This window comes from Denticeps clupeoides, chromosome 1 (assembly GCF_900700375.1).
Source record: "Denticeps clupeoides chromosome 1, fDenClu1.1, whole genome shotgun sequence".
Taxonomy (NCBI): Eukaryota; Metazoa; Chordata; class Actinopteri; order Clupeiformes; family Denticipitidae; genus Denticeps; species Denticeps clupeoides.
Window position 1 is genome coordinate 18,661,406 of NC_041707.1, and position 16,310 is coordinate 18,677,715.

Genomic DNA, 16,310 nt, shown 5'->3' on the forward strand with positions numbered 1-16,310 from the left:
AAATCCCGGCCCAACTGTTTAAGAAGTTCACCAACTTCAGGATCTTGTTAAGAGCCTTAAGACAGTCACTCATTAACCTCATCCTTCTGTTCTATGCTTTTGCTCTGTTAGATTTGTCTTTTCTGGCATCTTCTCTGACCAATGTTCTCACAGTGTGGTGTTCGAATTTTAAGGGCTGTCTGGGAAAGTCCTGCCCATGGTTCTATGTCTCCAGTACAGGGTTCCTCTGGGTTCGTTCTGTGTATCCATGGGTCTCCTGACCTACATTTTGCCGGCCAGACTAAACCATGCACACCTCGGGGGCCAGTGCGGGGTTAAAATAAACATTACACTGGGTGCTGTTATGTGAGCCAGTGGACTCAATAGGGAAACAAATCCATCCCCCTTGCAGGAAGTCTTGTTTCTTCAATCCCCAACCTGCACTGTATCGTTAAAGCTCAAGAAAAAGAGTTCTCAAGAAACAGTGCACCGTAAGTTGAGATCTCCTTTCATTCCCTGTGTCCATCATAAACATGAGATATTTGCCATCGTTCACGCTATCATATTCTTCCTGTCTCCTCCTATTGAGTGGGAGGTTTTCCTTGGCGTTAAAACAAATAAACTGTATAGACGAAAAGACAAAGCAGGCCATAGAGATGTCTACATTTTAATATTTACTGAGCCTTATGTCAGTTGAGTGAAGCCGAATGACAGGATTTTTATAAACATCGAGGAAGTTGAAATGCTTGGAAATCACTTATACTTCAGGCACATCTAATATCGCTCCACTGAGTTAGGGAATATTGGATGTTTTCATAATGTCTCTGGGCTATCCTTTTCACAATCTTTAATCAAGTCTGTGTTTTTTTTTCTCCCTCTTTTTCTGATATTCATACATTTAATTATTCTTCCTGCAATGGCACCACCAATACTGCTGAATTAAGTTGTTTAGTTGGTGAAGATGTGTTGCAAGAGATAAAACGAACATTTACATTCATCAGAGAGTTAATGAATCCTCAAGTTTTTGGATCCATCTCTGGTCGCTCTGTATCTGTCCTGCTCTCCATCTTTCTTTCTTTCTATTTGTTTTTATGCGTCCAAGGGTGTCCTTCCATATAAAAAATGATGCAAGAATGATGGAAAAGGCTCATCAAGGGTGTCAGAACACTGCCCGCAGACACCAATGTGCTACCGCAGAGGCAGCATCCTTGGCCGTGACTGGAAGGATGGAGAAGAAGAGAATATGAACGAGAAGAGAAAAAGGCCACTCACTGATTACGCTCAACTTGCAGAACGAGATCAAGGTCCGGCGCTGAGATGATTATCTCACCCCATTCTGGATGTTGATCCTGCAGACAGGGAGGGAGGATACAGAGAAAACACATTTAGGCTCCGTTTAGTCAAACACTGTCATGCTATTGCCACCATTTGTTGCCATTAAGACATAATTACCTCCATTTAAATGAGTGCCTTTTAAGAACAGTCACAAAGGCACTCTATTGCAGAGCTAAAGACTCACCTGCTGCATATGTTTAAAATGTATTTAACTCTTCCAAGTATATTTAAATATTGATATACGATGACATTTACCATTTCCACTGTTATTATATATTACATTTTTGAGACATAGTTGAACTAGAGCAGTGGAGTAAACATCATACAACCCCACATCCCCAAACAAGAATCCTCCAGATCAGCCAGACATGACAAGGCACACATTGTAAAAAAAAATGCTATGAAATAAAAATGCAAATCAAGAGGCGTTCTGAAGAAGAATTCCAAAACTAAGTGAAATCACTGCTAAAGAGACGGCTGGAAATGATGAACACAAGACGAGCTGATGAACACAACCTTTCCACACCCTCACCTGTCAATTTGGAACCGTCTGACTGAACAGACTGGCAAGTTTGTTTATTTATGTGAACAGTTTGAGAAGCAATGAACAGAACAGACATCCTCCAGGGAGACCAAAAAAGAGCAGCTGCGTTTTATTTAATATCCCAATAGGCAATGATCACACTGCACAGGAAATAGTCTATTAGATTTTTTATCTAAAGAGACTTCATGCAAGTTAACTAATGCCAATTAGTTGGGTTACGCAGACTTGCCACCAAAAACACTTCCAAACAAGTGAAGTGATTGCCATTGTGATACACTGCACACAACAAAATGTGTCCTCTGCTTTTAACATCACCCTTGGTGAGCAGTGGGCAGCCATGACAGGTGCCTGGGGAGCAGTGTGTGGGGACGGTGCTTTGCTCAGTGGCACCTCGGTGGTACCTTGGCGGATCGGGAACCGGCAACCTTCTGATTACGGGGCTGCTTCCTTAACCGCTAGGCCATGACTGCTTCGAGTAGACATTAGCAGAGCTCTTCACTGAACATGGGCACTGCTGATTTACCATCCAGCTCTACACCCAGTACATTTTCAGTTGTTCTTTACTTAACTGCTCAAGCTAAAGTTGACCAGAGGTTGATCAGTTAATGATGTAGGTCGGGTATTGTTTAAATTGTATTAGTAAATTGTATTGGTTCCAGTTCTCCTTATTGGTTAAAAAAAAAAAAAGGACAAATGATTTTATTCTGAACATTCAAACACTCCTAGCAGAACTGTATGGAGGAACATTTTTTATTTCATTATAAGTAAATGCTTTGAGTAAGCAGACTAATTGAAAAACATTTAAATCTGGCATTTCAAAAGTCAAATTCCTCTTCCATTTCTGTTCCTTTTTACCAGCTGCATTTATTTTTCTGAAATACTACACAAAGCCGTACACTTGTCATAATGTACACAGTCACGGGTTTAACCAGAACACCAGACTGTAAATGTCATCTTTGCTCGAAATAAATAAAAATCCATGATTAAAATCCAAGATGAACATATGCCTAAATGTTAATCCTAGCAATCAACAATGTCTAATCAAGTTTTCACAGTACATATTCTAGAAAAAAACATGATCTACAACAATATATTTTGATTTGACATCTGAGTAAAAATAACCCCAAAAACACTAGTAACCCATTTCTGTGTAACCCATTTCTGAGGTCATACCCAGCAAAAACAGGCCCAGAGCATTTTTAAATTGTGACACAAACTGTCACAGGTACACACTGAATACAAGCTGCACTTGATAGAGCCATCAATTCGAGACAGCTCTGTCTCACCAATGTGCTCCTAAAATGAAAGTGTTGAAAGTGGCAGAGCCAAAATTGAGGCTTAGCTTTTATGCTGCTGATGCAAAAAGTGCTGGGAATGTTGGATGCGGCATGTGCACATGGACTGAGTTCTAGAGAATGATTAAATAGTGTTCAAGCAGCATGTGAATTGGTTGCTGAGGGAATTGTTGCCATTTATGAGCATAAAAAACTATGACCCAGAATATAAACACAGCATTTAATTTTTAATAAGTTTTATTGTAAAAAGTAATGTCTCGCTGCTGGAAACACTTTTAATCAGCCGGCGTGAACCTTGCTCAGAGCCTAAGGCAGTGTACCCACAATCCCCTATTTCCCTCTGCAAATTCAGTTTATTATACCCTGAGCCTGTGAGGCTTAGACACAGGCGCAGCTTTTTCATTTATTAATCATCCTCCGACACACCGGTCATTTGGTGTGACTCACCAGTGTTTCGGCCTGTACGGAATGACTGCTTCCGCAAGCATCTTTTGGAAATGTTCATTGCGCGCGTTAAGGCAGGGCTTCTTGAACACAACCTTCCAAGTGCTGTGACCAAACAAAATGTTTCATTTATGTGCTTTTGAAGTATTTCACAAAAGTAATGTGAAATAGATGTTTGTTTCTGAAAGTGAAAACTTTCCGCAACTGACAGAATGTAAAGCCAAAACCAGACTCATGTTTCATAAAACCGTAGTAAAAAAACATTTAACATCTCTTTTCATCTCAGGGCACTATTTTCAAACTGCCACTAGGCACAGAACATGTGGTTAGTTCACTAGTCTGAGGTCAAAACTCGATATTTACATTTATCTATGTATATAACAAGAAAAAAGCACAAATTTTAATGATGTTTGCTTGTTCTGGGACAGAAATAAACAAAAAGGACAGTTAGTTTCTCTTCATAAAGACACATATAACTACCAAACGGCTCTTTCTAGTTTCATCTATACACTGCCAAACAAGTCAGTAGGAAAATAGCACCCTCAATCTCAATTCTCCCTCCAAAGAGTCCCTTTTTCTGGAATAATGGGTCAGGCCAATCAGAGACATGTCTTTCAATGTGCAGAAATGCTGGAGTCAAAATCCAATTGGAACATGAGGGCAGAGGGGCAGACAGCTGGATGGCAGGTGGGGTGATGTCTATCTCCTGTCTGGCTCTCATTGCCTTACCTCGCAGACAGACAGGTAGATCACTGCCCCACCGAGGACGGGCTACATCTGGCCCGATCTGATGCTGACAGGCTTTCGGGTTCACTGGACCACCACTAACATGCTGGCTGGCGAGCTGAGCCCAGTTGTAGCAAGAAGGAAAAACAAAGTGATGAGAGGGGATTTCAAAGGTTATGAGTGCTGATCTCACCTCCTCTCCCTCACTCGGATGAAACGGAGTTGTCAGAATGTAGAGCTCATTTCTCGATCACATGGTGCTGCGGATACAGACCATGCATGCGAATTTCCACAACACATTCAAAAACATTACAAGAACTAGAAGAAACTCAGTCCAATAGCACAATATACTTCATATTTCAGGTTTGTTTGACAAATGTTTTACCTTCCAATGCAGCTTTTAAAACACAATAACTCAGTTTGAATCCTGACATCAGTTGTGTGTTTGGGGAAAACTCAAAATGCAACTATGGATGTGAAAGTGAAGTGATTGTCATTGTGAAACACTGCAGCACAGCACATGGTGACACAACAAAATGTGCCCTCTGCTTTTAACCATCACCCTTGGTGAGCAGTGGGCAGCCATGACAAGCGCCCGGGGAGCAGTGTGTAGGGTGCAGTGGCACTTCAATGGAACCTTGGTGGTTCGGGACTCGAACCGGCAACCTTCTAATTACGGATCCGCTTCCTTATCCGCTATGCATGCGAATTTCCACAACACATTCAAAAACACAAGCAGTAATTTAGTTAATGGGGCAAATGCAATAATTGCTTCCTTCCTGCTTTAGTTCTGAACTCATGGGTTCGATGGATGAAGTTTGAAAGGTGAAGTTCAAGAACCAGTGCCCTATTAGTGGAAACAGGCTATAGTTCTAAAAAGATAAATGTGTGGTTTCTCTTTCTCTTTGGATCTAACTCCAGACGCATTTGTCTGTGACATTTTTATTATGAGAATTCTTTCGTCTAAAAAATGTCAGTGACAAGATAAGCACAGCCAATCATCAGTTGAACAAAAGATGAACAGGGACTAGCAGCGACTGTGACCGGAACATTTGGACTGGATGAGAAATGTTCTAGTTGTATTGTTCTACTTCAATCCTAGAGGTCTTTCCTGTGGTTGCTTAGATTTTGCAAGAATAACATTTTTGAGCAGAATATTTTAAAGCGTGTAACTACCCCTCTATTTTATTTAAAACAAACCATTTATATGGAATATGATTCATAATTGCCAATCTGTGTGGTTTGCACGAATGGACTAAACTGTGCCCATTTACTTTGAATATAACTGAGTGTCAAGTTTCAAATTTTCCCCTGATGTTTTTCTCATCTTGGTGGATTTCGCGACACGAACAATGGGCTAAACTGAAGGGGCAAGGAGACGCAGGAGGATCAGCAATCTTCTGATTCATTTTCCTCTTCTGCATGTATCATAGTGCCTTGGGAAGATGTTGAGTGGATGGGCTTCGCAATCACTTTCAGGAGAGGACAAGGGGAGGTTACTGAGGACCAGAATAGTGGTGCAGGTGAGAGGGTGGAGGGTGGAAAAGTGAGAGGCATCGTTCTGTGTCAGAGGATACAGCATGGAGGAGATAGGAGTGTGTGTGAGCGAGAGAGAGAGAGAGAGAGAGTGGGCCCACTGCTAAATGACAGATATGCGAGTCAGTAATTAATCTCCCTCTTGCAAGTGCCACAGAAACAGGAATGAAGTGACTCCGCATGGAGCCAGCGGGGGAAGGGGGGTTCAGGGTTCAGGCAGGGCGTATCACTGCTGCTTCAAAAAAAGTAAAACCAGGAGGAAGTACTCCCACACTCCGACAGGCACACACATTTACATATTACACACATTAAAAACCTTAACCTGCATCCCTGTGGTGTGAGTCAGCTGACCCACATGCAAGAGAAAAGGTAATAAAGAATAAAAGAAGATATTTCTCCTCTTCTCGCTCTCAGATGCAAAAAAAATCAGATGCAAAATGAACAATGCCTTCCCAAGGCAGCAGAGTAATGGCGTATATTACAGTGAGGGATATAATGTGATTACACGGCCCTCAGCGGAGTTGACCGATAGCGACGGTTCAGTCTATCTCTGTGGCAATGAGGAACGAATGAAGGTAAAAAAAAAAAAATGTAGATTGCAGCTCCGCTGGTCACATCATCAATAATGTGTCGCCTTTTACAATTCTCATTTCTTTTATTTCATTCCCTACAGTTTTACTTTCGTCGCAGCCTCCCTCTGACTCAGGTAGCCGTTCTTCATTACCCGTCCAGCGAGCGAATGAGCCTGACGTTATGTTGGCCGGCTGCAGGAGTTCCTGTTTGTCATTAATCATCTGCATCTTCTCAGCTTCTAATTTGACATGTTGGAGAAGACAGCGAGAGAAGAGCTCTGAACCGTGTTATTTCATCTGGAATCAAGGTCACTCAAAAATGACTGGTTGCCTTATTGTGTTTCGCTTTCTTGTTTGATGGTGCACCTGCTCTAGGACAATTTATGGACTAATTTGATTATATAATTACTCCACTCAGTCATACAATTCACTAATTAACTCATGCAGCCTTTCACCAATTAAACCAGGTAACGGGTGGTTCTGTAGCCCTTTCACTTAAAAGTTGTACATAAGACAAAGCTGTGCTGGCTGTAACCAATGACCCGTGGACTTGTGATAACAGCCTTATGTGACTCTACAAAATGAAGTTGAGAATGATCAGAAACAACAGCAACTGAACATGCTGGTAACTTCCTTTCTATGGAACTATGAAACAATAACGATGGTCAACAGTTCTTGAGGTGATGGAATTTCTTGGTATGCAGTGGTCTGTGTCTACCAAAAAGGTAGTCCAAGAAACAATTAGCAATTCATACACACCTTCAGTGTAACAGTACTACAGGATGGCAGTGAACTGCCACACTACCAACAACATAGTTGTTGACTTCCAAATCCCAAACCAGTGAGGGGTTCGCTGTGGTCCCAACTCAAAAGGGTTTTGCTGTTAACATCTTATTACCTGATACTAAACATCTTATTACCTGATGCCGTTCTCTATTGCTGCCCACAGTCCACTTTGGCCTGTGTGACGTCCCGTGGCGGAGTATGTGTATGTTCTGTTTGTGTGTGTGTCTCTCTCTCTCTCTCTGTAATGTTGCAGGGAATTGTAACTCAACTGACCAGACCTGTTTTGTGTGTGTTTTGTTGTTTATACGTCTTTGTTTGTAATAAACTGTTAGCCATAAGTGCAATCGTGTCGTTTTAGAGTTTCTGCTCCTTTGTCCCATTTGCTATGTCCCTGACCCTAGACCAGGGACGTAACAGCATGATAGTCTTAATCGTGTAAAACAGGGCAGGTTCGATACTGAGGTAAAAGGGCAAGAGCTGAAGTCTGACATGATTCTGTCTGAATAACATACAACCGCATTCCTCCAGGTGGGCTTGGCAGATGGAGAAGGAACGACAGAAGTCTTCATGCCCTACCACAGTTGGGTGCTACACTCATACACACACAAATGCACTCAGTCAGCCATGGCTGTTAAATTATTACTCACCATGCCCATCATGTCACACTCAATATTCAATTGACCACAATATACCATTCCAGAATGTAAGAATCATATTGTATACAATATTTTATACAATAACACCAGTCCGTACTACTCTGATATGCCATTTTATATATATATATACACACACACACACACACACACACACACACACACATACACACTGGTGTGTGTGTCGTCAAAGCAGTACTCATTGTTTATTTATGTATACTTTATTTTTAGGAACAAGGTCATTTTGAATATCTTTTGTCATTTAGTTCCATCCTGGACCCAGAGAGATACATCATTACATTGTAACGACATGCTGATGCACCTCTTTATGTATAAATCCACTTATTTACATTGTTTACATCTACATCACCAATATTTTGAGGTTCAGTGCACAGTAGTATTGCTTAAATGCACACTATCCAGCAGTACTGTGCTGGTATTGTGCCTCAGCAACTAAGATTCTAAAATAAAACGATTTGCATCTAGACAGGAACCTGTATGAAGGCACGATATGACAAGGAACATTCTGACATGCAGGATCTATCTGATAGAAGATAGAGTTGAGATTTTACCTGAGACCTTATTGGACTGACATTCCGACACCTACTATCTACTTTCTTTGAATAGCACAAAGGATAAATTAAATACAACATGAATAAAAGCTGAGAAGACAGCTATGTCTTCCACTTGTGCCTGTGTGTGCGTTTTTACTGTTTTAATATCTCACTGCAAAGACCACAGCATGAGGCAGCGGTTAAGGAGATCAACAGTCCCTCTAACAATCACGCCGCCAACCACAAGGCATTAAAGGCAAGCTGCAGCATGACCCAATTACAGCCAAACATGCTGCCAAACACTATACAAGCACACCTGCCAGCTCTCCTTTATCTGTCATTTTCATGACAGTCACAGTGCCGCTTCTACTGGGGGGTGGGGTGTATTTATGCATGTGTTAGAGTTCATGCCAAGGCCCCTTTTCTGCCGCAATACACTTTAAATGCAAGTCGGTTGACTCCTTTTTCCTCACTAATGCGCTCACTGCTGTGCTGTGCAGAACACACAGCACTTTGGCTCACTGCATTTTGGCTCACTGGTTACAACGTAGGAAGCACCTACCCAACAGGTTCGCCACAGTTTGCCATGTTCATCAGTGGTTGGACCACAGAACAGCTGCCATCTGGATATTTTCTGGGTGGAGGTCAGCCTCATATCTAATTTTGCTTGATTTGCTCAATGGGGAAACATAAGATTGATCATCTGAAACCCATCTTCTCCTCAATAGGTCAGCTCACACTGTTTCCTTTACATGTGTTTGATGGAGCCTCCATGCCATCTCTTTGTGCTTTTCGGAGTAAAAGATATATAATTTTAATCCGTGGCCTGGTGCGCAAATTGTTACATCATTGGAATAAAAATCCACAAACTGCCAGGTTGCCCTGCTCTCCAACATAAATGAATTATTAGTCCTACAGGAACTGAAGAAAGATGGTGATAAAAGCAGCCGCTACCAGAAAGGAGGAGAGGAGAAAAGAAAAAAAAAGGGGCCAAAGTGGATCAGAAAAGAAGGAAAACGAATACAGGAGGACCAAAAGCTGCTAAAAGGTTAAGATGAGCCATGGGCAAAAAAAGTCCTCGACCTTTTCAAAAAGATAACACACACACACACACACAGCTCACATCTGAAATGAGTTCGCAGGTGCAACCCTTGACTTCTGCGCTTAGTTAATTAAACACCTTGGGCCAGACAGGCTGGGCGGTGGGCGGTGGGCGTGCGGGCGTGTGTGGGTGCTTTGGCCCCGACAGGTTGGCGCTCTGGGGCGAGAGGCCAGAGAGGGCCGTACGCAAGTTGCGCGGTGAGTAATCAGTTCAATCCCCGGGATAAGCTAATTGGTACAGAGAAAGGTGTGCGGGTCAGAGCGTTTCTGTTGTAAATGTGCTTGTAACACAAAACAGACGTATGTGTTCTCCTGACCAAAAAAAAAGAATCATTTGCACATGGAATGCTAAAGTTCATAATTCTGCTGCAGTCAACAGCCTGAGAGCCTTTTTTACACAGTCAGTCAGTAGAATCAATATAAGGTCTCATATGAAGAGGGCTGTTTTCTTTACTGCAACCCAATAAATACCCAATGATTTGGGATTATTGACTCATTTTGTAGGATTTAACAAAAGGACAAATAAAATGTTACAGAACAAGGGTGGGGGAGGTTATGAAGCACTTCAATGTGAAAAAAAAAATTATATATATAAAAAAAGGTGTTCATGCTTAACATCAGTCAAAAATATGCTCGGACAGCGTCCTAAGGATCAGCTAATCCAAACCCACTGCCGGTGTTATGTATAACTACCCATTTTTTACCTTGGTGAAAGACCAAACTGAAATAACATGTCCATATTAATGGCAACACCGTGGACCTCCTGCTGGCTCGTGTGGGGGGGCTGAATAAATCATCCTGAATATAAATTCCACATGCACACATGCGCATAAAAAAAAAAAAAAAAACTCACATGCGCGCACACACACAGACAGAGAGAGCTAACGAAGAGCCCTGGCCTATGTGCTGTCCTTCACACCACTCTCTGCATTCATCAGCCCCATTTGCTGGTCCACCACCTCCTTTTCAAAGTCTCACAAAGACTCATTTATGTCTTGCCAGCTCACCACGATGTCTGGGCAAAATTGCACAGCATTAATCAATTCTCAGTAGCAAAAAATATATAGTTAAAATATAAAAAAATATATAGATAAAAAAGGATTCACACAAGGACTCATAATCATGTTATAAAGTGCAGAAAATCAACTGTAAATGCAGTGATTTCAACACACTTCACATTAAATGCAGCAAGGCATCAGAACCAATCAAGATGAATGGGTGCTGGATGAAAGGTGAGTCTGCTTTACAAGTGCATGGCTACTCGGGCTATTAAAGGACAAAACATCACTGTACAATTGACAGCCAGCTCTTTCTGTAAATGAATACAGTCCTTACAGACACTCTACCCAAGTAAGCAAAGCAAACAAAACAAAATGTTAAGGTTTTCTCCTTTGGCATTCTCCTTTTTGGGGTATTGTGAGAAATAAACTGTAAAAACAATATTACATTAAATGGTTTGCACCTCGGTCACAATATTTTTGGTGCTGTTTGGGGTTTATGGAAAGAAACAGTGCATGGGGAATGAAAAATAAGTGCACTAAGTGAAATGAAAGTGAAGTAATTGTCATTGTGCAGCACAGCACAGGGTGACACAACGAAATATGTCCTCTGCTTTTAACCATCACTCTTAGTGAGCAGTGGGCAGCCGTGACAGGCGCCCGGGGAGCAGTGTGTCGAGACGGTGCTTTGCTCAGTGGCACCTCAGTGACACCTTGGCGGTTCGGGAATCGAACCGGCAACCTTCTGATTACAGTTTCCTTACCTGCTAGGCCACCAATGCCCCTAAAGGCAGAGATGGAGCGAGCGTGGCTAAATTCTTCCAGGTTTGCTGAAGTCTCGTTTCTTGTTTTCTTGCTTCTAACGCAAACATGTTTCTTTTTCTCCTCTCACTCCATTCTTCAGTGACCCCTGTGGATCCCTTCCCCATGGCACTACTTATAACTTTTCTCTACAAACACGATACATCTCTTCTGGAAAGGTTCATCTTATTCACTCCTTTCCCTCCACCCTGACCCTTGTAATCAGAGACACACTGAAGCCACAGGAGTTTCCAGGGGTTTCTAGCGCCTCCCTCCATCTTTTTCTGTCCAGCACAGTCATTAGAACACAGAGGGTTTGTCTTTAAATGAATTACAGTCTGATGTCAAAAGTCAGGGGTGGGGTTCGATTTAGAGAGACAATTTCAGTATAAGACCCCCGAACGGGCAGGAAAATTGCCAATAATGGCTTTAAAGAAAAAAATCAATGTTTATATCTAGACAATAAAACGGGATCCACAGTATGTCTCCTTATCATCTCATCTGGTGTCTATTGACAGCTTTATTTTTCGGATTTCCAGCATGGCAGGTGGATATTTGATATGTAAGTGGAGGTTATCACAGCTGGCAGACAGTGGCGAGAATATACCAGTCCCCTCAAAGGGTAGTGTCACTTTTTCACAGACAGACTGAATTCCCTCAAATAATAGGCCACAGACTAGTTTGGAAAATCATGATCACTCGATGTGGTGCCAGGGACCGTATACCCATAACGCTCCAGAAAAATGATTGCTATGCTCCTTTAAAAAGAGCTCTGCAAAACCTCTTTTGAATAATCTCAGATTGGAGATGTGTGTTCTTGGGAAGACATCAAACAGGAACTGATAAGCCAGTCATGTTTTCTCATGTATTTTATGTTGATTAAACCCTCTATTTATGCCATTTGCACATTAAACATGTATACATGTTCTAATTAATGAAGCAGATGGGTTTAATATTGCTATATGTGTCATGCTGCATGCATGAATTAAGCCAAGCAGTACGATAGAAGCCAAAGTGAAGAGAAGCAAAATATAAATCCAAAACAGTGTGAGTCCAAACCTCTCAATGCATGGAACTTGATGGTAAAAGAACAGACATAGCACAAATGCACAATATAAATGCAAGGTGGAAAAAGTCAAGGCAATCATGGAAGCACAAGACAGGGGGGAAAGTTCACATCCTGTAAGGATTCATGGAGTGTCGTATCTCTCTGTCCCCCTTTTTCATGTCATAAATGTACCAGCAACAGTGTTCTCAAAATGTTATTCTAAAAACACTCATTGAGTCGCAAATTTTGGGGAATTTTTATCAGTTCATTTTGTGTTTGACCAGGCAATTGATAAGGAAGGAGCTCTAATAGTGGAAACAGAGCAGGCACCCAGTGCTGAGAGCAGATGCTTATTAGTAATTGAAATAAACTCATACATGGATGCACGCTGGCCTTGATGAACACCATTCACCAAATTGCCTTGTATAATTTTGCAGTGTAAGTGAAAGTCGGAAGGTAAGAGCAGCTTCTCTAGAGACTTTGTGTGTATGTATGAGAGAGAAAGATAGAGAGAGAGGCATATGTACAAGTGTGTTTTGTAGCATTGGCCTTGGAACAATGATTCACATCACTAAAAAAGCTTCATTAGGCCTCTGTGCCATTTATCTCAAGACATATTTGAGGCTGGGATCCCACATGGAATAGGTGTCTCTCTGGACAAGCATCATTTGACAAGCATCATTTGGGTGGGAGAGCATCATTGAGTTGTCAATCAGGCTCCTTCCATTTTGTCATGGCAGCCTTCCCGGCTACAGCACACTTTAGTGCAGGCCACGCCCCCCTGATTCCTTCACTGTGTAAGGTTACCTGCTCCAGTGTTCCAGGATCTGGTATTGCTCCGTGAACCGGGCAACCATGTTGGGGACAGTTTTGCTCCTAAGACAATTGTAGTCCTTGGTCACAGTATACTGGTATACTGGTATATTAAAGTTTATGTTGTGTCTGCAGGTCCTTGTGAGTACATTTGGTGTTTTATCTGAAGAGTGTGTCTGACCTGTGCTTTTGTCCTCTGCTTTTAACCCATCACCCTTGGTGAGCAGTGGGCAGCCATGACAGGCGCCCGAGGAGCAGTGTGTGGGGACTGTTTCTTTGCTCAGTGGCACCTCAGTTTCTCCTAGGCATATCGGGAATCGAACCGGTAACCTTCTGGGCCACTTCCTTAACCGCTAGGCCAACACTGCTATATGTTTGTCCTTTTGAGTTAAAAATAAAAGTGGTGGAAAGAATCTGTCCCTGGTTCCTACCCTTTCTATGGCCCGACAGACTCTTGTGTGTTATTCTGTCTGTGTTCTTACACATTTTTAACACTGTGGGTGACAGTAATAGTTACGTACCATCTTAATCAAAATACAAATCACTAAAAAGTTTTCTGATTTAATATTTTTATGAAAATCCAAAGGATATCTTTTATGCGGCAGAGCTAATTACTATTCTATTTTATTTTACTTTTATTTATTGTTATTTTTCGTTGTATTTCACATTTTCTTCCTTCCCGGTAGATTAATTAATCTGATTAATCTGAGCAACTGTATAACCAAGAGCAATTTCCCTCTGGGATTAATAAAGTTCTTTGAATCTTACAATAGTGTACAAGCCCCATACAAAGTCTACAATCCCTAAAACATCCGTACAACTGGTTTTTACTGCAGAAACAGCAGAAATGTAAACTTTATAGAAAAACAGGGTTCTGGAGAACTGCTTGTGTTCATGTGATCCCGCTTGCAAATTGCAGCCTCTGAGCATCTGCATTTTATCAGATTTCCCCGGACAAGACACACAGATATGGTATGTCTGCAAGGTCCATAATCATATCAATCTGTTTTACACAGGGGAAATGTCTTCTTCTGCGAACCATTAATATCTCCCACACACAAATGCACATTCTTGACCTACACACACACACACACACACACACAGACACACTTGGTCGCATCCCTCAAACAAAAAGCCTAACTGTCATGACATCACCAGGCAAACACGTGGCCTTAATATAGACTGTACGCCCCCCCCCCACTACACACGCGAACAGGATGTCCATTATCCTATCAGTAGGCACACTGTATCTCACACTGTAGCACTGTATGTCCATCCCCAGTCAGTCAACTCCAACATCTGACTGGAACCTACTTTTGTACAAAATATATACAGCTATAAGTGTGCGTAAAGATCATGCATGGAAGCAATGTCAGGCCTCACATCTCAGCTCCATTTTTGACTGTGTGTGTTCTCACACACACACGGAGAGATGCCATGCTATTTTCATCTGTCTGTAGCATCAGTCAGATGTTTTCTAAATCGCCTTTGTTTCAGAAGTAAACCCCTTTCAGATATGAATGGAAGATGACCTACATACAGGAGGAGTCGCATCCTTTTCTACACCATTGCGTCAGTTACCAGATCCAGCACAAAGACGCTCAGCATTTTTCGGCAGAAGTGACTTCAGTTTTCCAGCACAGTCAAGTGTACAATGTGTACATTCATGAAGGGTACTGTAACAATGCAACACAATATCTATATTATACCATAATATTAGTGTGTAATATCACAAGTATCATGGGTTGGGTTATGCTCTGTAACAGAAAAAAAAAAAGACCATTCTCCAGATACACATCGCCTAACCATTTTTTAAATCTTCACCTGTCTATTTCCTTATACACATCTCTGTTTTTTACAAGGATGTGGTTCTGACAGTTGAATTCTATTGGTGAATTACTAGTTTTGTGATTTTGTGTAGTTCACATCAGTCCTGTCTGGGTGATGCTGGTCTCCCAGCCAGCAACAATCAGCCTGACAACAGGGATCTAATCATGGACTGGTGCCGCTGGTTAGGAGTCCATGATTAGAGCCCTGTTCAGACGCTGCTGCATTGTTGTGGACTTTATTCACCTTTGTGTTTGTTTTAGCTCCTGTCAAACAACACACAGCTAAGGGTTTGTTTTTGGTTGCTTTGTCCCTTTTTTGGCCATCGGGCCATTGGTCATAGAAAATAAATTATTTCCCTGAAAACGTGAAAGTGAAGTGATGTTCATTGTGATACGCTGCTGCACTGCACACGTGCACACAATGACATGTGTACTCCACTTTTAACCATCACCCTTAGTGAGCAGTGGCGCCCGGGGAGCAGTGTGTGGGGACGGTACTTTGCTCAGTGGCACCTTGGTGGACCAGGATTCGAACCGGCAACCTTCTGATTACAGGGCTGCTTCCTTAACTGCTAGGCCACCACTGCACTGAAACATGTCCTCCTTCTGAGCTTCCTTTCCCCCACGAACCCAAGACGTGACAACGTCCTCCTAAAGCAGCAGGGAGAGCAATAAGACAATGCAGCTAATGATTCTTTCCTTCAGAGAGAGAATTTCAGATGTTGTGGCATAATCATGATACCATATAAACTCCGCTGGCTATTCTAAAAACACTCACAGAGAACATGCAATGAAGCGCAGTCAGTGACTCAGAGAACATCTCAGAGAACAGATATTTGACAACTGTGATGTTTTCCTCAACAAATAAGGCAGTTTCAGTGTGGGCTCAGTTACTGTGATTTAATAAATGGGTGCAAAACACACATACAAATGCGGCATTTTATTCAAATAATCCCATATATTTGCATAGGAATACAAGATATTTTGCAAAGCAAAACAATGTGAATTGATTGATTGAGCAATTAAAACCCAGTGAGTTTTTACTACAGTAGGCGAGTCAGTTTAACTGTGTGTCAATTATTCTGTCTGCCTTTATGTCTTAGGTTTCTGTCTTTCTTCCTTTCTCACTGTGGCTATTGCTCACCAGGATGCCGAATGTTTCCTGTCTCTGCGCTGTGGATGCCGATCGATTATAATTCATAAGAGCATTCAGAGAGAGCCGCTCCTCGTTTTCACACAACACGGGGAGAGACACGCATGGAATTAAAACAAGAGCTGCTGGAGCGGCACCGAGCA

At 41.9% G+C, this 16,310-nt stretch overlaps 1 protein-coding gene across 1 annotated transcript in view; it reads right to left on the bottom strand.

Annotated features, from left to right (window-relative positions):
* adam19a (ADAM metallopeptidase domain 19a) overlaps positions 1-16,310 on the bottom strand; it is a 97,584-nt gene that overhangs the window by 49,836 nt on the left and 31,438 nt on the right. The window contains exon 3 of the mRNA XM_028984612.1: positions 1,252-1,328. Coding sequence (XP_028840445.1) covers positions 1,252-1,328 — 77 coding nt within the window. The remainder of the gene's footprint in view (positions 1-1,251; positions 1,329-16,310) is intronic.